We start from the raw sequence: 22853 nt of genomic DNA, 5'->3' as shown, positions 1-22853 counted from the left end.
CTACAGGCCTGTCAGTTTGACATCTGTAGTATGCAAGGTCTTGGAAAAATGTTTGAAGGAGATAGGGGACCAGGCAGCAGGGCCGCGGCCAGAGCCGCGGGGCCGGGCAGGTCCACGGCCGGAGCCGGGAGGGCGGCCGGCCAGAGCCGGGGAGGGCTGCGGCTGGAGCCTTGGGGTCGGGCCGGAGCCGGGCAGCCGGGGATGCGGGGCCGCGGCTGGACCGCGTCGCACTGCAGTAGGAGCCGGGCGGCTGGGGACGCGGGGCCGGGCAGCAGGGCCGCGGCCAGAGCCGGGTGGCCGGGGACGCGGGGCCGGGCAGGAGGGCCGCGGCCGGGGACGCGGGGCCGGCTAGGGCCGCGGCCAGCGCATGGCCCTCCTCGTACCTCAGCTCCGTCTTCCTGGGCCTGAGCGGGAAGCCTGCTTGCTTCTCAGCTGTCCCAGGCTTCCAGCGCGAACAGCTGATTCGCAGGTAGGGTGACCAGATGTCCCGATTTTATAGGGATAGTCCCGATTTTTGGGTCTTTTTCTTATATAGGATCCTATTACCCCCCACCCCCGTCCCGATTTTTCACACTTGCTGTCTGCTCACCCTATTCGCAGGAAGCAGGGCGGGAGGAGAAGCAGGGCGGAGCATTCATGGGAGGAGGCAGAGGCAGAGCTGAGGTGAGCTGGGGCCGCGGCGGGGAGCGCTTGTTAAATTTAAATGCCCTTTTAGAACCGGTTGTCCCAAGAGGGACAACCGGTTCTAAAAGGGTTTCTAAATTTAACAACTGGTTCCCGCGAACCGGTGCGAACCGGTTCCAGCTCACCACTGGGTGTTAGTACTGTTATAGAAGACACTGGTGAGACCTCATCTGGAATACTGTGTGCAGTTCTGGTCTCCCATGTTTAAGAAGGATGAATTCAAACTGGAACAGGTACAGAGAAGGGCTGCTAGGATGATCCGAGGAATGGAAAACCTGTCTTATGAAAGGAGACTCAAAGAGCTTGGCTTGTTTAGTCTAACCAAAAGAAGGCTGAGGGGGGATATGATTGCTCTCTATAAATATATCAGAGGGATAAATACCAGGGAGGGAGAGGAATTATTTAGGCTCGGTACCAATGTGGACACAAGAACAAATGGATATAAACTGGCCATCAGGAAGTTTAGGCTTGAAATTGGCCTAAATGAGCTTCAATAGCTCAGACATAGGTTAGGGGTTTATTATAGGAGCGGGTGGGTGAGAGTCTGTGGCCTGCGTTGTGCAGGAGGTCAGATTAGACTATCATAATGGTTCCTTCTGACCTTAAAGTCTATGACTATGTGCTGAAAAGACAAAAACCCAAATTAACCAGGTTCTAAGCAGCTGTATTACGAAACATACTTTTTGTACAGAAAGGTTAAAGTTGGTATTCCAACATTTGTCTTTTTTACACCTATCAGCTTTCCCGCTAGTTCCTCCTCCAAATATTAATGAGGTTCGTAATAGAATTTTTCCATATCAAATTACTTTCCACAAAATCCCATGTTAGTTTTCATACTTGTGGTGATGATGATGGCATATAATACCAATATCCCCTTCTTTTGAATGGATCGGCTATACTGGTGATGTAATCATTCTGGTAAGAAAGGGCATGTCTGAGTGCTGCAATTTCATCCAGTAAATTGTCTATTTCATCCTTGTTACCTGTAAAAGAATAACATGGTTACATAACCTTAGAATGTACTTCAGTAAAGCTGAATGCACTATTATAGTTATGGAGGTACCCACAGGTCTATATATTTACGATAATGAAAATGCCAATTTAAAGTCCGCCACACCCCAATACATTTTATTTCTGTTATTTCGTACCAATAGTACAATATACTGAAGTTATTACCCAACACTTCAAATAAACAAACACCAGACACAGTAATTTCATCTTTAGATGAAGGAAATGTGAGATCAGAAACACAGTAATTTAGTACCGTATATACTCTATCATAAGCTGGTTCGTTTATAAGCTGACCCCTGCAAGATGGATAAGTAAAAATGGAAATTTTTATGACTCATTCATAAGCTGACCCTATAATTCAGGGATCGGCAAACTTTGGCTCCCAGGCCATCAGGATAAGCTGCTGGCGGGCCGAGATGGTTTGTTTACCTTGAGTGTCCACAGGCATGGAGGTAAACCTAAGTAAACAAAGTGTCCTGGCCTGCCAGTGGTTTACCCTGACAGGCTGGGACAGCAACTGGTGGGGAAATTTGGGGGGGGGGGGGGGGGGAACCGGGGGGTCAGGAGAGTAACCCCTGTGACCACCCCCCACATGACCCCACCCCTAGCCTGGGACCCCCCACATTCTCCCGATCCCATCCATTCCCACCTTAGCTGGGGCAGGCCAGGGGAGGATGTCTCTGACCTAGCTGGAGCTGCTCTGGCAGGCTGAGCGGTGTGGCCGCAGCCTGCCAGCCCCGGAGCTGCAGCTGCTTCAGAGGCTGCGGGGAGAGCAGCGTGGCCAGAAGCGGAGAGACTCTGGCCCCGCCTCTGCGCTTCTGGCTCTGCTCGCTGTGCTGCCTCTCCTTGCTCGCTCTGTTGGGGGGGGAGGGCGCAGTGTCCCACCTTTCTCTCTCTCTCTCTATACACCCATTCATAAGCCAACCCCCTTCTCTGATGCTTCCCTTTTTTACTAAAAAAATTCAGCTTATGAATGAGTAAATATAGAGGGAACTTTAAGACTTTTGAAATTACTTAAAATGCTTCTAAATTCTTTCTTTTTCATTACACTTGGTCATGAATAGACCTCTGATACCAGTTGTGAAATGTGATTTCCACACTCCCATCACAGCTACGAGCTAGGTTTCTGAAATATCTACTGAATGTGTAACACAGTTAATGTGGCTTGGCCAATAAAGTTGGGCACCAGTATTCCTAGACTGTTTTTTAGGTCTGCCACTTATGTGCTGTGAGACCTTGGTCAAGGTTGCAGAGGTTAAGTAACATTTCCTCATTTGTGGGTGTGATGATAATAATATGCACCTCTATCACAGGCAGGGTGTGTGGTTTAATTCAATAATATTTGCAAAATACCATAAGAACCAAGATCCTTCATCCTGGATGAAAGAAGCTACATAACTGCATTATATGCACGATAAGCACATTATGGAAGTGCAAACTTACTACATCCTGCTCACTTCACTTCCATACACCCATACCCTTCTCTTCCCCCGCTCCCCCCCAGAAGTAAAAAACAAACCAAAAAACCCCTGTCTAGGAACAAAGTGTGCATCTTAGAAACCCGCTTTCAGAAGCCTCACAGAATGGACTATTAGTGTTTTGAATACATCCCCAGGTATATGAAGTGAGCAGGTGGTGAGAAACATGGGGTAGAAATGTATTTCCTTTAAGCATGTGCTGGAATGCAAGGTGCAGAGACAAAAAAAGGAAGTATTACCTGCCCTGGCATTGTCTAATAAGCTTTTCAGTCGGTCAATTTCTGCTCTCTGACGTTTCAGAATCTGGTTTAATTTATCAATCTCAAACTTCTGAAAACTTGATGCAACAGCTCCGGCATCAGGTTTTTCCATTTCATACTGAAACTATTTTTAAAAAAAAGTTTTAAAATCAAAACTCGGTCTAATTTATAAAGCCTATTCTAGAAACACATCTCATTAAATAAAAAATTCACAAACTCAGCATGTGAATTAATTTGCTGTAAGAAAGATTTCCCCTTCTCCTCTCAAATGATTGTGACTATGCAATTACCCACATAAAGACATTTTAATAAATGATAGTCATAAGAGAAAATCAGCTGGACTAACAGAAATGAGTATGTGGAAAAGTCCAGCACTAAGTTTAAAAAAAAAAAAAAAAATTGTAATTAGGTAGTCAGTAATTTAAAAAGTTATCATATAATCAAAACTGGAAGGGACCTCGAGAGATCATCTAGTCAAGTCCCCTGCAGACGTGGCAGGACTAATTAATTATGTTAGGCTGTTTCAGATATTCATTTTAACCATGCGCCTATATTCAAAATGATCTCTGCATATTTCATTTACCCCTTTTAGCATTCATATCTTGATGTACTGAAAAACCTACTACAATTTACCTGTCCTTCTTTTTCTTTTAAAAGTCTCTGCAACAATTCTATTTCTGCTTCTGCTTGGGCAAGATCCTGAGCTGCACGAGCTGCCTGCATACAGAACTTCTCTGCTTCCTGAAATTCCTACAACAATAAACAGAGCAAACCTTTAATTTTAAAAGTTTATTTTACAGAGCTGCTGATGCCTCATACAGCATTGAGAAGAGCATAGTAATAAACAATCATGCTGGACTGCTTTCTTCATTTCTTTTTTCACCTTTTTCTTCATTCCTATTATCTACATGAAAAAACAGAGTCTGTTTCTTTTTTTACACGTTAGATAAATACCCACACTTATAGGTACTTTATAAATATGGAGACAAGGTTCCTGACTTGAATAACTTGAAGTCTTAAGAATTTACTTACATTGTATCTGTTCCTGTTAATTTATTATGACCTTAAGTCACAATATTACTGCAATCTGCTTTTCATTTGTTAAATGGCTATTATTCAAATCTTTGTAAAAAATGATGTATTCAAAAGCTTTCAGAATGTAATGAGACAAGTTATCCAACCTGGAAATTACCTACACTACCTTCCCAGGCTACATCAACTATTTATATATTTTACAATAAATAAGACTTGCCCCCAGACTGAGACCTTATGTGCCAAGTTTCAGTCCAGTGTGAGGATTTGTGGTTGAGCCTTAAACTCCACATGATAAAGGAAACACCAAGAACCCTCCAATTATAACAGCATTAGTAAACATTATAAACATGTATTATTTATATGTTGAATTACCTCAGCTCGCTCTTGGTTAATTTTGAGAACAGTTCCATGGAGAGACTTTAGCTGATCTTTGGCAATGGAGAGCTCTGTGGTTGCCAGTTTATCCGAAGTGGCTATTGCTCTTCTTAATTCCTTCAATTCTTTATCTAGGCCAAGAATTTGCTTTTGTGCCCTGGCATCGTCTAAGTTTTTCTGAAATAGGGAAAATATATGTATATTTTTGTAAGAGTTTTTATCCTGTACTGTTTTTACATTGTTAATATTTTATAGCTTTCTTCTGGTGTCTCTACAGGACATTTTACCTTACAGCCTATAGGAGTCACTATGCCCCATTTTGTATAGTGTTATCTCATATTATTTTTCATTTAAAAGTATTTTTAAGATGCTTTGCATCAATTTTTTTTTAATTAAAGCCAGAATCAAACTAACATCACTGGTAACAATCAACATCTACACTTGAAGTCCCAGGTAACAGTCCTAGAAATCAAAACTGCCAAAACACTTATAAAGGTGTGTGTGTGTGTGTGTGTGTTGTTTGTGTGTTGTTTGTGTTTTTTTTTTTTTTTTTTCTTCTTCCATTCAGGTAACTGAGTTCAGTGTGTGTGCTTGTTCTTGCTTATCTACCTCCCACCTTATTCTCTAAATCTTCCAGTTGGGTAAGAATTTTCTCCTTCTCCTCATCAGCTTCTTGAAGTTGTTGATCTGCAAGGCCCTGTATTTCTTCCATACTCTTTATTTTTGCATGCAAGTGCTGGATTTCATTCTCTAGCTGATGAACTCTAGTCTCATTCTGCCTCTTCTCAGATTTAATCTGCAGTTTAAATAAATTACAACGAACAACATGAAAGAGAAGCCTACACAATGCATATTTTGATTCACAATCTTGTTGACGTTTAAAAATATCTATTTCTCAAAACGTGAAATTAGCAGAATGCTATTTATCAAAGAGAGATTGACAACTACCATATCATGACTTCAATAGAGTAAAATTTTAAAAGAACCTAAGTGAGTTTTTTTAAAATGGGACTTCAGAGCTTTTGAAAATTTTACCCATAATCTTTACTTTTACTTTTCTTTGTTCCCCATATATTCTATAGTCCAAACACTGGCTAGGCATATAATCAAGTACACTTCATAAAGACAGCACACAATCGACTCCACAGCTGTTGCATGCACACACCAGAAAATGGCTATCCCTATTAATTTTTGGAGGAATGAGAAAATTCTTCTGAGACATTTATGCAAAAATGAAAACCTTCTGCAAGCTCTATGCAATAAAGGATCTCAGAAGAGTACAAAGGGGCACACAGCATATCAGTGCACAGATGCCTATATTAAGCCATTGTCTCTAGAAACAGCATCTCCATACATTTGCATCATATTTTTGATGCAAAAAAAAGATTAAGGAGTCTGTGAGTAAGGCAAGTCTACTGTAAGACATGAGAACGAAAGTGTTCATATGCATCCATTTATCCCTACGGTGGCCAGAATCTATTTAAAGTGTGAGAGCTGTCAAATTACTTCTGAAGGATTTTTTTTTTTTATTCTCAACTGTTTATATCATTTCCCTTTAATGGATAGTTACCACTTAAGAGAAACATGCACTGCTGCAATCAGGTGAAAACCAGAACCACACTACACATATTAAAAAGAAAAAAACAAACCTATCTTATCATATCTGAAATGGAATAGTAATCTCTCTCTCTACATTCCAGTTGTCCCAAACCTGCTCCAGACAAACAAATATTTCATCTAGATAACCAAGAACTTTTAAGAAGTGCTATAGTGCTGGGTAGGGAGTGAAATTTGATCCTTGTGCTGCCAGTTCAATTTTCTCCATTTGTTAACTTGCAATTCTCTTACTCTTGCTTCTGCAGCTTTGTTACAGGCCTGTCTATATTTTTCCTGTGCATCTCCCAGTTTCTCTTGTTGAGAAGCCATCTCTTCTTGTAACTGTCTCTGTCTAGCCCATGCCTCCTCTTTTTCTTGCTGTGAATGAGCAAGGATTTCATTAAATTGTTTCTGCAGGTCTGCAAGGCTTTTCCCTAAAAAATCAGTTGAATTATGGCATCTGCAAGAAAGACAATGCAATTCATAAGAAAGAAAGCAATAATTTTAGTTCTTGGTGTTAGATGCTGGGATTTTTCCAATCTAATATGCTAGTGCAAGAATTTAAGGTGGCTGATACAACTAGGTACAGTTCAATAGTGGCCCAGCCCTATGGCTGAAACTGTATGGAGAGGTGTGTCCCTATCTCCAACTCTCCCCTTCCCACTCTGTGTGGCTAGAGGAAAAGCAGCAGGTCTTGTTCACCTACACCCCACCCAGCTGGGTCTCACTAGATCTAGGGGCAAGTGGTCCAATTGGTGCACTTAACTGGTGGTGCCTTTTTGATTGGTCCCATGGTTCCTGAACCAACACAGGATATTTAAGCAGATGTGGAGCAAAGGATTGCTCTCTTACTTCCTGCTCGGTGGCAGGATACCCCACCTACTATATTTAACAATAGTGATGTAGGGTGTGTAACTGTGAGGATGGAATGCAGGACATGGCAACAGGGTTATTTATGGGCCAGTGTCAGAGCTGTACTCTGGCACAACAGTGGAGAAAGAGTGCTTATCTTGTTACTCCTACATACTTATTTCTGTGCATACCAACTCATATAATGATATTACTAATGAGTTTATTTTACCCACCTAATTTCTCCAATTCCTGTCTGCAGTTTTCTCTTGAGCTCACTTACACGAGCTGTGACTTCTTCAGGATGAATTATGTTGTCAACTGCATGGTTTAGCTGATTTTGAAGATCTTTAAGCTGTTGTTTCAAAAGGTTATTGTCTCCCTGTAAAACCAAATTTAAGGGGTCAAATTCCAGTACTTTAGAATCTGACAAATACTTTCCCAATATGAAATGCATCTTTCCTTGCAATTACTCCTAAATGTTGAAAATATTTTGATGCCAGTTCAAGAATGGGCTTGTTTGTATTGCATCTCCTTCTTAGCAGTCTAATGAAGTAATAAATATATCTTTGTATAAGTTAAGCCTATCGCCATAAAGGAGCTGATAACACAAGCAAACTATAGAATTCTCATTTCATTCAAGGACCTAACAGTGAGAAACTTCTCAGAAAAAACAAACCACCACCAATTTCAACAATTAGAATTGTACAAAGATAATACACAGAGCAAAATTACTCAGTTAAGCCAACATAACTAATTTTCAGCAAGAATCAGGAGCAGTCTGCACTTTACAAAACTGGACCTTTCCTTTTGTATCCCTGTTGTCTGTCTGAGGCTCTGAGTTGCTGACTATTTACTTTGGAGAGCAGAGACTTCTTTTTGCACCTGGGGTGCTGACCCAAGGAATACTTATTCAGACAACAGAAGGACAAATACACATATCCACATTATCCCTAAGCTAGGAAACAAGAAGTGTAAGGTAGTAAGTCAACCTCCAATTTAATTTAATTTCTGATTTAACTAGAACCTACTGGGGGAAGGGGATAGCTCAGTGGTTTGGGCATTAGCCTGCTAAACCCAGGGTTGTGAGTTCAATCCTTGAGGGGGCCACTTAGGGATCTGGGGCAAAAATCAGTACTTGGTCCTGCTAGTGAAGGCAGGGGGCTGGACTCGATGACCTTTCAAGGTCCCTTCCAGTTCTAGGAGATAGGATATCTCCAAATATATACTCCAACAGACTCTTGATATTCAGTTTCTCTCTTGTGCTCAGCAGTTCTGAAACCTGGAATAACTAAGCCTCTTTCTCACCCACATGCACTGAGCTGGAAGGAAGGACATGTTTTACATAAAACAATAACCAATCCCTCTGGAATATCATGGAGCAGTCTTTTTGATAGCTCAATTCAGACCTCAAAAACAGAAGGATGATGACTGCAACATGGGGCTTTTGGGTTAGGAGTATTAACATTAGGGAGAAAAGAGTCAGAGATGCTACTTAAGATTCCCAAACAGATGCAGAGTACATAGAGGAGGAAAATCCATATTAATTTTCCTTTAGGGGGAAAAAAAAGAACATTCCAGATATCAGGTGAATTCTGAGACAAAAAATGAATAAGTATTTAACCTGCAATTGTTTGAGCTGGGAGAGTAGCTTATTGTTTTCCTGTTCCTTCTCTTCTGATATTTGTGCTTTGGTAAGAGCATTTTCTAATGCCTGCCTTTCTTTTTCGAGTTCAGCTTGCAGGGCTGAGTGTTCCATCTATAATAACAAAGTTTTCAGATTTAAAAACCAGAACAATTGTACTTTTCGAAACAACTAAATTAACTGAATTATAAAAGGTGCTAAACTAGAGCTGGTCCAAAATCCCCTTGTTGAAATTTCTAATGAAATAAAAACAAAAACAAAACAAAAAACTGTCAACGTTTTCCAAGAGTTTTTCAGTTTTGAAAAATTTTGTCTAAAAACGGGAACTGTATTTGACTTCTTGTGTCCCCATTCTCTATGGGCCAGGATGCACATCTGGGGAAAATTTTGAAAGACAATTTTCAGACAAGCCCTATGCTAAACTTCAGAAGACTGTGGTAATGACACTTTTTTTATGTTTGGGTAACCAATATTCTTCCAACTGTATTTCTGGAAAGCCACAATTGCTAGTCTGTTTTTATTCAGAGTATATTCTCCATGGAGAGCCCAAAAATATTTTTATCTTGCTTTCCAGATAAAAGTTATAAATTATACCAAAACGGCAACTACGAACCATACTGGTTACATTGTCTTATGAAACATAATTGCTACTTGAACGTAAGGAACATTTCCTTACTAAACTTGAAGTTACCGAATGCAAAAATAAGACCCATCATTAACAAAGGAATTATCATTCATATTTGTTTAAGTTCCTTGCTACATACATTACTTTAAACCATTAAAAGGGGATCTCTTTAAAAGAAAGGGATTTCTGACTATTACAAAGGAAACTTCCATCACAGTAACAAAGAAGGAGATGGAAAAGTTTTCTAATTTGCATAATATACTAACAGAACTCTTAAAATGGATATCTGAAAGCAGGATTAACTGGATTTTGAAATCTGTGTTATAAGTAGCCAAAAATGTTTTAATCAAAAACATGGATATTAGAATTTTCATCATGAACTCAGAGGGCTTTAAAAAAAAAAAACAGCTGATAAGAACAGCTTCCCTAGAACTTTCATTCTTCCCAGACTCAGAAGGTAAAAAAATCAAAGGGGTAGCTGTGTTAGTCTGGATCTGTAAAAGCAGCAAAGAGTCCTGTGGCACCTTATAGACTAATAGATGTATTGGAGAATGAGCTTTCGTGGGCGAATACCCACTTCTTCGGATGCATGTAGTGGAAAGCTCATGCTCCAATACGTCTGTTAGTCTATAAGGTGCCACAGGACTCTTTGCTGCTTTTACAGAAGGTAAAAAAGTATTTCTAAATCTAAAAACAAAACAAAACAAAACCTGAGTAAAGTCCACTTACGTTTTTCAAGCTAGATTACCCTTTAAAAAAAGAACTATTTTCATTTGATGTCACAGTAATTCTATTCTCACCTGACTAAGTCGTTTTAGTCTCTCCAATTCTTCCTTCTGTTGATTGGCTTCAACGTCTCTGACTTTAAGTTGAGACTCCAGTTCAGCCTCATATGCACTGAGATCCCCTTGTGCCTCTCTAAGAGATTCATTTACTTCTCGTTGCTCTTGGAGTGCACATTCAAGCTCTGCAATTTCCTGAAATTGCACATTCAACTTAGAAATATACATATTATTCATGATTCTGTTCATATTTCTAGTTAATTTCTTGATGCTAGCAAATGCAGCATATTCAACTGTCAGGATTTACTGGAACACATTGCCTGGCTATCTCCTGGTTTCCAGGGATTAACAATTATACCACATCTAGACGAGCAGAGTAAGGGTACCATTCATGACCACTATAGTCAGGGACAGTTAGAGCTAGTTGTAGTTGACAGTCAAATATAACTGTAGATAGAAATATATATGAGTAGAGTCTAGGGTGCTGTTGTGCTAAGCACTGTACAAAGCCCCTCCCCCCCACAATACAAATAAAAAAACTTCTGGGTTAGAGCCACAGACATTTGTTTCTCTTAAGTCTAACTTTACTCCTAGCTGGACAATAAAATTGGTCTTTAACAACTGGATGACATACCCATCAGCTTGGTGGTAACTATTTGGTGTGGAAAACCTGAGTATGAGAATTATCAGTTAGTTCAGGTTCTGGGCTGAGGAAGCTCGGCTGTGGTGGTCACTTATCTTTGGCTTTGAGAATGATGGTTTAGCACTTATTGTTCCAAGAGCATCTCCTGTGGGGTGGTTTCACTGAATAGCTTTGATACCTGCCTCAGAGGTACTTAATTGCACAACCCACTGGTAGAGAGAGAGGGTAGTGGAAAGTGCAATTTAAAAAGGGGAGGGTTCCTTAGGTGGAAAGAGAGAGCAAGCAGGAAAGGTGGTTGCTAGAATAAATCAGTAAAGTATTCTCAATCTAAGACTGTCTACACTTGTTTGTTTGTTTTTTGCAACAGTGTAGCCACATAGATGCAAACCCTAGTGTAGATATGCCATACTGATGTTGGAGCAACTTGTGCTAGTGTAAGTGCAAATCAGCCTTTGGTCCGAGGAGCAAAAGTCTAAGTCTGGATTTCTGGGAGAGTTCCACCATAACAAAAATATACAAAATATACCTTGACTGCCCCTTAGAATAATCTCCATTTGCTGTATGCTATTTATGTTTTAAATATTACAGGCCAAATTCTGTTCTCAGTTACAGTTTTAACTCCCACTGAAGTTACCATACAAGAGAGCAGAATTTGTCCCAGGGAAATTTTGTTTTGCAGTTCAGAATTCAGTTTCTATTTTTATTCCCAGAGATCTGGCTTTGGGAAGACACAAGTATTCCTAAATCTTACTTTTCTCATGTTTTCGGCATCCATGGCAACTATTTCCAGCTGATTTCTTTCCTCCTCCAGTTCAGTCAATCTTTGCAGCAAAGCCTCCTTATCCTTCTGCAACTCCTTACATTCATCACTGGCCTGCTTGGCCTGACCCTTAACACTCTCAAGGTATTCCTGTAACCCAATGATAATACCTTCTAAATCCCTCTTCAGTGCTTCATTTGCTGCTATTTGACCTGCACAAAGGTACAAAATGGAATTAGAGTACGCAAGAGAGCTCTTTATTTCAAATAAAGGAATACAAGATGAACAAAATAGAGATTCCTAATCCTCCAGAGCAGTTTCTGAATACTAGACATCAAAAATGCTACAAAGGAGATGTTCATCACAAACTGTCAAGTTTTGAAGATCAGAACATAGTTAATTTAGCTGAATCTAAGTTTTCTCCACTTTTTTTGAGAGAGAGAAAACTAGCTTAAAAAAATTAGTCACCCATATTTTACAGTGTTAGATTTTTGGTACAACTCAAGTCATTACTACTTAGTGGCTCAATTGTACTTACTACTTGAACCAACTTGTGTGTGTTACCTAGTTTAGAGTAACTTCTCATGAACTTGGAATAGCTAATTCTAGAGAAACAACAATTAGGGTTTCAAAAAATGTCTTCTCTAAAATGTGTCCTGATGTGACATTATACTAGGTTAATATGGAGCCATTTAAGACACATTTCTATTCTATATTGTTCCCTCTTTGATCTCCTTCAACTCTGTCCACTAAATATTTTCCTGATATGGAACAACAGCTTAAAATATTAAGTGTACATTTTTTAGTTTACTGGAACAAGGATTAAACTATTTAATTTTATTAATATTTTAATTTATAAAGACCAAATGAAAAGGTCATGTTTATATTCACAGTCTAAATCGTTCTGCAAAATTAATATCATGTTAGTATATGTTTCTTTTTGTTCTAGCAGCTTGAAACCACACACTGTCTAAAAGCAACCCCCACCCCCCCCCAGTTATTTGAGACTGTATTTTAACTGTCCAACACATAAGTAAAAGTAAACACTATTTCATATAATATTCCCCACCCCTACCGTAGCGCTCATTTTTCCTTTTATTAGAGCTAGATTTTCCCTTTTTCTTTTAGGGAAGAAAACATCCCACCTGAATTAATTACTACTGCAGTTCAGTAATGGCCAACAAGGAATTCTGAGAGATGTTTAGGATGCAATAGTCTCCAGGGACAAAGGACATTGCCTTCAAGATATTATGCATGTACAACTTCAGAGCACAAGTACCTTAGCTCACTGAGCATTACGTGGCTGTACAACTTCACCTTTCAATTCACTTAAACAGCAATGATGATTATAAGTTTTATTAAGCATTTGAAAATATTTCATCCTTGAGCTAGGCATTTGCTTTCACATAACAGTGATTTATAGTATCTTGTCCATAGTAATACCAATGAATGGGATTTCTTAAATCTGTTTTCAAAACTGAAGTGATCAAATCAATGAATATGATATTCTTTCCATGCAGATGGTGATATTAGAGGATCCCTTAACAGTCAGCAGAGACTATAGCTTTTCTACCATGTAATCGTTTTCTAAAAGTTCTGACTCTGACAACAGTTTCAATCAACATGTAGTAACAGTAACTAGAAGACTTCATAATACCACTTGGACTATCAAGATGTCACATTCATATAAGGAGAAGAGAAATCACCTCATTCTTATGACTGAAGGCCACTAATTTATGGCATATCCATGATGCTCCTTTACTAGCTGCAAAAGATGCTGTCAAGTGACGAAATACACTCAACTTGTTAAGCAAGAGATCTGAATCTTCCATGAAACAGGGAAGAGTGTTGCTGCTGGCTCTCCCCATCAAGATCTGATCATTGAGGTCTACGTATTGTATATGCAACACCTCCTTATCAACACAATCTTCCTTTGCCAATGAAAGTCTTGGTGGGAAATGCATAATGTTTTGGTGACCTGTATTTTCCAGCTCTTTTCCTCTAAGGTGGACACATTTGAGAATTATTGCATTTTTTCCTTTCCTACTAGGGCTATCGATTAATCGCAGTTAACTCATGTAATTAATTTTTTTAATCACTTAATTTTTTTGAGTTAATCGCGATTAATTGCACTGTTAAACAATAGAATACCAATTGAAATTTATTAAATATTTTTGGATGTTTTTCTATATTTTCAAATATATTGATTTCTATTACAACACAGAATACAAAGTGTACAGTACTCACTTTATATTAGTTTTTATTACAAATATTTGCACTGTAAAAACGATAAACAAAAGAAATAGTATTTTTCAATTCACCTCATACAAGTACTGTAGTGCAATCTCTATTGTGAAAGTGTAATTTACAAATGTAGATTTTTTTGTTTGTTTGTTACATAACTGAACTCAAAAACAAAACAATGTAAAACTTTACAGCTTACAAGTCCACTCAGTCCTACTTCTTGTTCAGCCAAACACTAAGACAAACAAGTTTGTTTACATTTACGGGAGATACTGCTGCCTGACTCTTCTTTACAATGTCACCTGAAAGTGAGAACAGGCATTTTGCATGGCACTTTTGTAGCTAGCATTGCAAGGTATTTACATGCCAGATATGCTAAACATTCGTATTTTCCTTCATGCTTCAGCCACCATTCCGGAGGACATGCTTCCATGCTGGTGATGTTCGTTAAAAAAATAGTGCGTTACTTAAATTTGTGACTAAACTTCTTGGGGGAGAATTGTATGTCTCCTGTTCTATTTTACCTGCATTCTGCCATATATTTCATGTTATAGCAGTCTCAGATGATGACCCAGCACATGTTTGATTTACGAACACTGTCACTGCAGATTTGACAAAACGCAAAGAAGGTACCAATGTGAGATTTCTAAAAATAGCTACAGCACTCGACCCAAGGTTTAAGAATCTGAAGTGCCTTCCAAAATCTGAGAGAGACGAGGTGTGGAGCATGCTTTCAGAAGTCTTAAAAGAGCAACATTTCGATGCAGAAACTACTGAACCTGAACCACCAAAAAAGAAAATCATCCTTCTGCTGGTTACATCTGACTCAGATTAAAATGAACATGCATTGGTCCACTTTGCTTTGGATCATTATCGAGCAGAACCCCTCATCAGCATGGACGCATGTCCTCTGGAATGGTGACTGAAGCATGAAGGGACACAGGAATCTTTAGCGCATCTAGCACGTAAATATCTTGTGACGCCAGTTACAACAGTGCCATGCGAACGCCTGTTCTCACTTTCAGATGATGTTGTAAACAAGAAGCAGGCAGCATTATCTCCTGAAAATGTAACCAAACTTGTTTGTCTGAGCGATTGGCTGAAGTAGGTCCGAGTGGACTTGTAGGCTCTAAAGTTTTACATTGTTTTATTTTTGAATGCAGTTATTTTTTGTACATAATTCTACATTTGTAATTTCCACTTTCATGATAAAGAGATTGCACTATAGTACTTATATTAGGTGAATTGAAATATACTATTTTTTTTTTTACAGTGCAAATATTTGTAATCAAAAATTAATATAAAGTGAGCACTGTACACTTTGTATTCTGTGTTGTAATTGAAATAAATATATTTGAAAATGTAGAAAACATCCACAAATATTTAAATAAATGGTATTCTATTATTAACAGTGTGATTAATTTTTTTAATCGCTTGACAGCCCTATTTCCTACATCTCTTGTATCTCAGTTATGTTTGAATACAGATTTAATGCTCCTAAGGAAACAAAGTTAAAAAACAAATAAACAAACAAAACCAGTGCTCTTTACCATCTGTAAGCTGTTGCTCCAGATCCTTAATTTCCTCAGTTTCCCTAGCAATCCTAGAAAGCATTTCATCCAGGCGACTTTCAAGCTGTTCGTAATGTTTGTTCATCATGTCAAGCTGCTGTTCTTTACTTGCTTTCTGAGCCGTCATGTGAGCCTGTGGATTACAGTTAAATGGATACATTTTGCATATTTATCAGTAAGAATTTAAAAAATATATTAACTTATTTAGTTTATCTGGCTCATTGCTCCTGAAGTGTCCCATTACTGGAAATGAGCTGCACCAACAATTTGTACCTTCCATAGCTTATTATTTCTTGTTTATTGCCCCAAAAGGCACAGTCTTTGGAAACTCATCTCAGACAAAGGAAGAAGTCTCTATAGCAAAGTGTTTTAAAAAAACCCAAAACACCACATTCCTGCCCAGAGTAGGAAGGTCATATGTATCCCTTACAGCTCCAAGAATTGCCATTTTCCCAGCTAACTCTCGCCACTTCATTACCCCTTTCAGACAAGAAATTACAAACAAGCCCCCCCTTCAAAACCCATGAACACTGCTCTTTAGTAACTGAGGAACACAAGGAATTCATTCATTCATTCTCTATTTCCCCTAAGGCTGAGCAGCTACCTCCACAGCCCTAGCAGTCTATGGCCTGGGAAGAAATTAGCTAACAAACCAAGATATTCTACATGACAGTGCAGAAAACAACTAGCAAGCCAGCCAAGCTTCACATAGTCTAATAATTTTGGCTTCACCTCTGAATAGCTTTTTTTTTTTTTTTTAAAGAGATAAGGTGGGTGAGGTAATCTTTTATTAGACAAACTTCTGTTAATTAAAAGAGACAAGCTTTCAAGCTCCATAGAGCTCTTAATATTTTTTCTAAATCTACATGATACGTTCACTTAAGCTGTGGTAGCCCAAGATCAACTAAAAACACTGACAGAAATCTCTCTCTAACTTGAGCTGTGTAAACTATTTGCAGAGTTGAATGCAGTCAGAGTTACAATAGGATACTTTAGTGTAGTTGTTCCAACACTGGCCTCTGTTCAAATAGTAAGTTTCTATCTGACAGTCTGATTTACAAACATGGGACAAATCCTGAGGAGTACTCAGCACCTGCAGTCTCCACTGACTTCAACCACTCTTCTTGGCAGCATAGTGGCAAACAAAACCAAATAAAAGACCATAAAAATAGTGCTACGCTGTTCATTGGTATTGAAACATTTACAAACACAATTCATACAACGTCAAAAGCCTCCAATAATACATAGCTTTTGTTTTATTATTAAAAACAATTTCTCTTATGCCCCTGCCCCAAACATACACATTTCACTTTTATCTAGCTATTATATGAAAGTCTTAAAACTTTCCTAACATTTCAGAATAATTTTTTGAAAGCTGTTTTACTGCAAGTCATTTTAATTTATAATTAAAGCGATAAGATTTAACTCATATCTGCTTTACTTTTAAACAAAATTGCAGTCTGTAAGGAATACATCATACTCAATATATTTTTTGAAGTATGCAAATAAAAACATTACAATTCTCAGTATTCATATTACTGTAACTAAACACTGTCACCCATTTAAAAAAATCCAGTCTAACTTAATTTCTAACGTCCAAAGTACAGTTCTAATTAATAAGATTAAGCACAGCTGCTGTTGTTGAATGATTATTTTGCTACAACTGTTGAATGTCACAAGAGGATTGTTAAAAACACTTACAGCTTTGTCTTTTCTTCCTTTGAAGTCATGTGCAAAAAGCTCCACCCCTAATTTAGAATCCATTTTAACGATTAACTGAAATCTAAATGATGGAAAGCAGCAGCTTAAAATGAAACATGGTTTCTCTTCTGTCTTCTCTTTCCTCCAAACTTCTCTATTTGATGATTACACTCTGGTAAGAATGTGGTTTGAAACCATGGGAAGCTGCAAAGGCTGAGAGCTTTTGACATGACTGTAGAGCAGTAACATGCTCTCCAATCTCTACTTGTCTCCACAAGCTGTATTCTGCCGTGTTTGCTTTAAATCACAACACAGGAAGCTGTGTATGTAGCCAATCGACTACAGAGTTAGTAACAGTCAGTCTACTCCCCAAGAGGCTGGGCTTGTCCTCTGGGGAAAGCAGTTTCCTCCCTGAAACACACAGACTGTTACAATCCTCCTATTTTATTTTCTTAACTGCAGATTTGAAATCTATTTTAAAAAAAATAAAAAGTAGTCTGGGTCTCAGATGAAAGCGGAGGCCAGGCATGGGAATACTTTTTGTGTGTATTCATATAAATGGACAATAGATATGGAACGCACATCTGAAAAGCTTTTATTTTATAATAGCTTTGATTTTAGGACACATTTTACAAAACTCATTGTAGTCTAATTTAAACCTGCTGTACATAATATTCACTGAAGTTATACACCACAAGTATGTTAAAGATAAACTTTTAAATACTGCTTGTATAGATAAAAGAAACAGGCCCTTCCACATAAATTCCTTGGAATGTCAGTGTTTGCATCCTAGGCATTCATGAACTGACATTTCTTCTACATCAATGCAGATCCCTATGCTCTCCTTGCTGGAGGACAGAAGCTAAAGAACACTAATCTTGCACAGACATGGTCCATGCAGGGGTATAGGAAATGAAATGGCAATTGTGCCTTTACTTCTCTGTTGCACAACGTTCCTATTACACAGCCACCACCAGCACTGCTGTAGGAAAGCAGAAGCAGGCATAAACAAGGGCAGAGAGAAAAAAAAAAAAAGTCAGGACACTTTGTTTCTACTCATCTTGTTTCCCTCTCCAGCCAACTGTAGTAAAGGACATTTGTCAGTTGTACTACCACTGCAAATGGGGGAAAGGTCCTGATTCTGCCTTTCTGGAACAGCATTAAAGGAGCCATAGACAGGTCTAGAATCTGTCCCATAGACTGTAAGGGTCTGATCCAGTGCTCACAGAAGTCAATGGTTGTTTTTTTCTGACCACCCTAATGAAGGAATAGGCTCTTAGTTTAAAAATATTCAGGCCTAAAGTTCTCCAAATATTTCAGAATAGTAATCTAATACAAGTGTGTGATAGTTAGTTGTACTGTTTTTTTTTTTTTTTTTTGGTCTGTCTCCCTCCCATCATCATAAAACCCTTAATGACACCTGACCGTTGTGGTAACACTTTCATTTAAGGGAGGATAAGGGGTGGAGGGGGAGAAATATAGTCCTCCGTAAGTCTAATCAGACAAACCTCACTCTTATCAAAATTAGAGCTTTTAACAGAAGCCTGGTTCCAGCTTTGGTACCCAGTCCTGCAAGATGTTCTGCAAAGGCAGACCCCACCATGCCAATGTGCAAAGCTCATTGCAGGGTCTGGGCCTTAACTATGGAGCTGCAACAGTTACCTCCTATTTAACATAGATTAGTTCAGTGGCTTAATCACTTGGGCCCTGATCCTGTAAAGAGATGCACGCAGGTAGACCCTTGCACCTGCATGGAACCTCATTGCCTTCAAGGGTCTCCCTGAATACATCTGGGGCCTTAGGATCTACAGATACAATGTAGCACAGTAATTCTCAAACTTTTGTACTGGTGATCCCTTTCACATAGCAAACCTCTGAGTGTGACCCCCCCCTTATAAATATATAAAAATGTGTTTTTATTTAACACCATTATAAATGCTGGATGCAAAGCGGGGTTTGGGGTGGAGGCTGACAGCTTGTGACCCCCCCATGTAATAACCTCGTGACCCCCTGAGGGGTCCCAACTCCCAGTTTGAGAACCCCTGATGTAGCACATAGTAAAAATGAACACAATGCCATAACTTCTATGACTTTTAGTAACTTGTCTTGAATATTTAAATTTCCACAGATGGAAACAGTTACAACTTATAACTTTAATGTTTATGTGGTTTACCTCAACAAAGTAAACATTTTTAGTTGAATAGTTAGGCCTAGATCCTCAAAAGATGCCTAGTTTCCATTAATTTCAATGAGAGTTAGGTGCCTAACTACCTTTCAGAATCTGGACCCTACTTCCATAAATATATTTGATAAAGATGGAAGCCAATTTTAAATTCTGAGGTAATTACACATCTTTAATACCAACCAACTAAAGGAAGCAATTATCTTATAAGTAGCTCACAAGCTAAAAATATTGCTAAAATAGTGTGAAGAGCATATTATGTTTTATAAAATTAGGTGTAACGAGATTCTAGTTAAATATTTATTGAGAATTTTAACTAACAAAAAGTATACCTTAATACAAAAACCTGACATAGAAAAGCTAGGTTTCCATATTTACTTTTTAGTACTTTACTTACATATCTTGGATCTTTTGGATCCACGGAATCTATAAAACTCTGCAAGTCTGCAATCTCCTTTTGCTTATTCCCTATTTCTCGCTTCTGTTTTTCCATCTGTTTTTCTAGTTCCAAAGCTTCCTCTCGTAGCTGATTTAGAAGAAATATCTTGCCACTCAGTTGCTGTTGAAGACTTTCCTTTTCTGCTTCTGAAATCTGGAGTTGAGGCATGGAAAAACAGCTAATTAAGCTTGGAAATATATAGTTGATTCAGAATCTTTTTGAAAGATATAGTTGATAAACATGGAGTTGTTATAGTCCGCAGTCACCTAAATTAAGATGCAAACTAGGAACTCCAGCTTGCTGACATCTTGTTTCTGGTTATTTTGCTCAGATGACAAGTGCTTACAGTTCTCTCTCTCACAAATTAGCTATGCAAATAGGAATATGTTGTTAGCTCTTTGGCAACAAACCGTTTAGAATCTCCCAATTGTGTAACCTTGGCCCAATGAGCCAGGAAGCCCCCCGAGACCTGGTGTCTGAATATTTATTTTAAAAGCCTCATTTAAGCGTATTTTAAAAATGCCAAGGGAAAGTAAAGAAAGGGAAAAAAAAAATCTCGTCTTAATCAGACTTCTTGGCAAAACTAGGAGAAGCATATTATTACATTTTCTACGTCTACATTGCTTCAGACATTTTTATTCTTTATCTTCACATTGTTGTTTGCTTTTACATACTTTTTTCTGAGCCACGGTGTCTTGCAGTTGTTTAAGTTCCTCCTTTGCTTTTAAAACGTGTTGCTCTGCACTTACTATTTCATTTTGTAGTTCTGCTAATTTTCCTTCGGCTGCAAAATTAATAAATAAATTTAAAAAAATCAAAACACACTTTAATGATTTCTGTATAACATGGATAAATATGTTATCTGTTTCCTCCATATCCTCTCTAGACTATGTCCCCCTGAGGATATGAATGTACTGCCTGAGTACTTATCCTGCCTGACCCCATGGGTATGTACTTGGGAGACTAGCCCGAGCCACCACCCATGCTGTCACAGCCGCACTGCTATTTTAAGTGTGCTAGCTCAAGTAGAGCTAGTGCATGTCACTCTACTGTACTGGGAAGCCCTCTCTGAGCTGCTCTGTAGACATACTCTAAGTGAGACCCTGATGAACAAAGTTGCTATATCTCAAAGCATCACATAAATAAGATCTTTCACAATTACTTTTTGCCATATACTTAATTGTAACAATTTTCTGAATTTGATTTCTCCCTAGTATGCTTGATAAATATACAATATATTGCTTTACTTGACTATCCTAATGAACTCTACAACTAGCTCAGATGGCCCAGCCAACTCAGGCAGAACTCCTTGTGGATATGGAAGTGGGAAAGATTAAAAAAAAAAAAAAAACCAAAAAACTCCTGGCATTATCTTTTCACCCTAGAGAAACTACTCAAAGAGTGCCCTGTGGGGAAAATTTGGCTCCAATGTGTTTTCAGGATAAGGATGGGAGTTGAACTTGGGACTGGCTGTTTAACTTGGCATCATTCCTGGCTGGTATTCCAGTTGTACCATTGGGAACCAATGTTACATCAAGCAGTGTCTGGCTAGGTCTACACTACAGCGGGGTTCCGACCTAAGATACGCAACTTCAGCTACGTGAATACCGTAGCTGAAGTTGCGTATTTTAGGTCGGCTTACCTGGCGGTGAGGACGGGGGAAAGCCGACCGCTGCCGCGCTGCCGCCTCTTGCCGAGGTGGATTTCCGGAGTTGACGGCAGAGCGATCAGGGATCGATTTTACCGCGTCCTCACGAGACGCGGTAAGTCGATCCCCGATAGACCGATTGCTACCCGCCGGATCGGCGGGTAGTGAAGACATACCCAGAGGGTTTCTTGCAGTCCCCACAGCTGTTACTGCATAGCTGTGAGGGGCTCAGGCAATGGCAGCAACACCCTTGCTGAAACCATGCTGATACTGGTAAAAGGAAAAGCAACAGTGCAAACATGTAAACCCTTGTAGTTCCTGTAAATCTGGAGGTTCCATGTGGTTGGGAGGACTTCTACTGATCCCCCAAAACTGTTCCAATTGAACATTTGTCAGGTAACTCACAAATGTGAAACTCACTAAGTGTTGTAGCTTCTCTGCCCACACCCCCTCCCAGCCAATGGGTTGCCCATGGAAGGAGACAATCCAGCATTTTATCTGCAATACAAAGGCATTAACCTTTTTCCCATTTCAATTTTACTCACCTTACATTACTTAGTTGAGGTGGAGGGATAAGAGAGGGAGAAATCTGCTCTCTAGTGCATTTGAAATCTGCATATGAATCTTGCCCTTAACAGTACATTTTTGTAAGTTAAACATCAAAGAATAATATTTTATTACCGAGTCCCTTCATGCTAAACTCTCAAAGCAATTTATTGCAGTCCTTATTTTTTGTTTGTCATTTGATGGTAATTTTGAAATTTAGCTACATTGGCTAAAAATACACAATCAAATGCTAAATGTAGATATAATGTTAATTCTAAAGTTTGAGCAGTTTGTTGGGAAGTTCAGCATAAATCAAAATGTTCCACTGACATCAGAAAAAGTGAACTGGTTTCATATTTTTGCTTGAGAAAATTTAAAACTTTACCAGTTTGAATCTTTTTTTCTTTATCTTCTAGCTGAACATCTAGAGTTTGATGAAGTTTCAACTTAAGCTGCTGGTTCCTATGTAGATCTTCTTCATCTAGTTCAATTTTTCCAACTTGTATTTGTTGAGCTTTATTAGCAATGTAACCTTTTCTGATATACATATTTCTCTTGTACCTGGCTTTACCAATGTAAGGGCTTTCACCAGGTACATCATCAAGTTCAACATTCTGAAACATGACAAGAACAAATATATTAAATTATTTTTATACACAGTAAATGTTTTATGAGGCTTCAAAAGTAATTCATGATTTTGTACATTTAAACTTGAATTTAAATCTACATGTAAAGGGCCACCAACTTGAAATCCAGACAGTTTAAAGATATATGAAGAG

At 38.7% G+C, this 22853-nt stretch overlaps 1 protein-coding gene across 1 annotated transcript in view; it reads right to left on the bottom strand.

Annotated features, from left to right (window-relative positions):
- CNTRL (centriolin) overlaps window positions 1-22853 on the bottom strand; it is a 58820-nt gene that overhangs the window by 22767 nt on the left and 13200 nt on the right. The window contains exons 9-22 of the mRNA XM_029912730.1: window positions 22460-22688; window positions 20555-20664; window positions 19839-20033; window positions 15538-15691; window positions 11735-11955; window positions 10359-10535; window positions 8913-9047; window positions 7525-7670; window positions 6692-6899; window positions 5460-5639; window positions 4841-5020; window positions 4067-4183; window positions 3413-3557; window positions 1522-1667 (exon numbers count right to left, since the gene is read on the bottom strand). Of these exons, the coding sequence (XP_029768590.1) occupies window positions 1522-1667; window positions 3413-3557; window positions 4067-4183; window positions 4841-5020; window positions 5460-5639; window positions 6692-6899; window positions 7525-7670; window positions 8913-9047; window positions 10359-10535; window positions 11735-11955; window positions 15538-15691; window positions 19839-20033; window positions 20555-20664; window positions 22460-22688 (2343 nt within the window). The remainder of the gene's footprint in view (window positions 1-1521; window positions 1668-3412; window positions 3558-4066; window positions 4184-4840; window positions 5021-5459; window positions 5640-6691; window positions 6900-7524; window positions 7671-8912; window positions 9048-10358; window positions 10536-11734; window positions 11956-15537; window positions 15692-19838; window positions 20034-20554; window positions 20665-22459; window positions 22689-22853) is intronic.

This window comes from Terrapene carolina, unplaced genomic scaffold (genome assembly GCF_002925995.2).
Source record: "Terrapene carolina triunguis isolate 2854851 unplaced genomic scaffold, T_m_triunguis-2.0 Scaffold238, whole genome shotgun sequence".
Lineage (NCBI taxonomy): Eukaryota > Metazoa > Chordata > Testudines > Emydidae > Terrapene > Terrapene triunguis.
The sequence above is the reverse complement of the archived record's forward strand: the minus strand, read 5'-3'. Positions and strand labels throughout refer to the sequence as shown.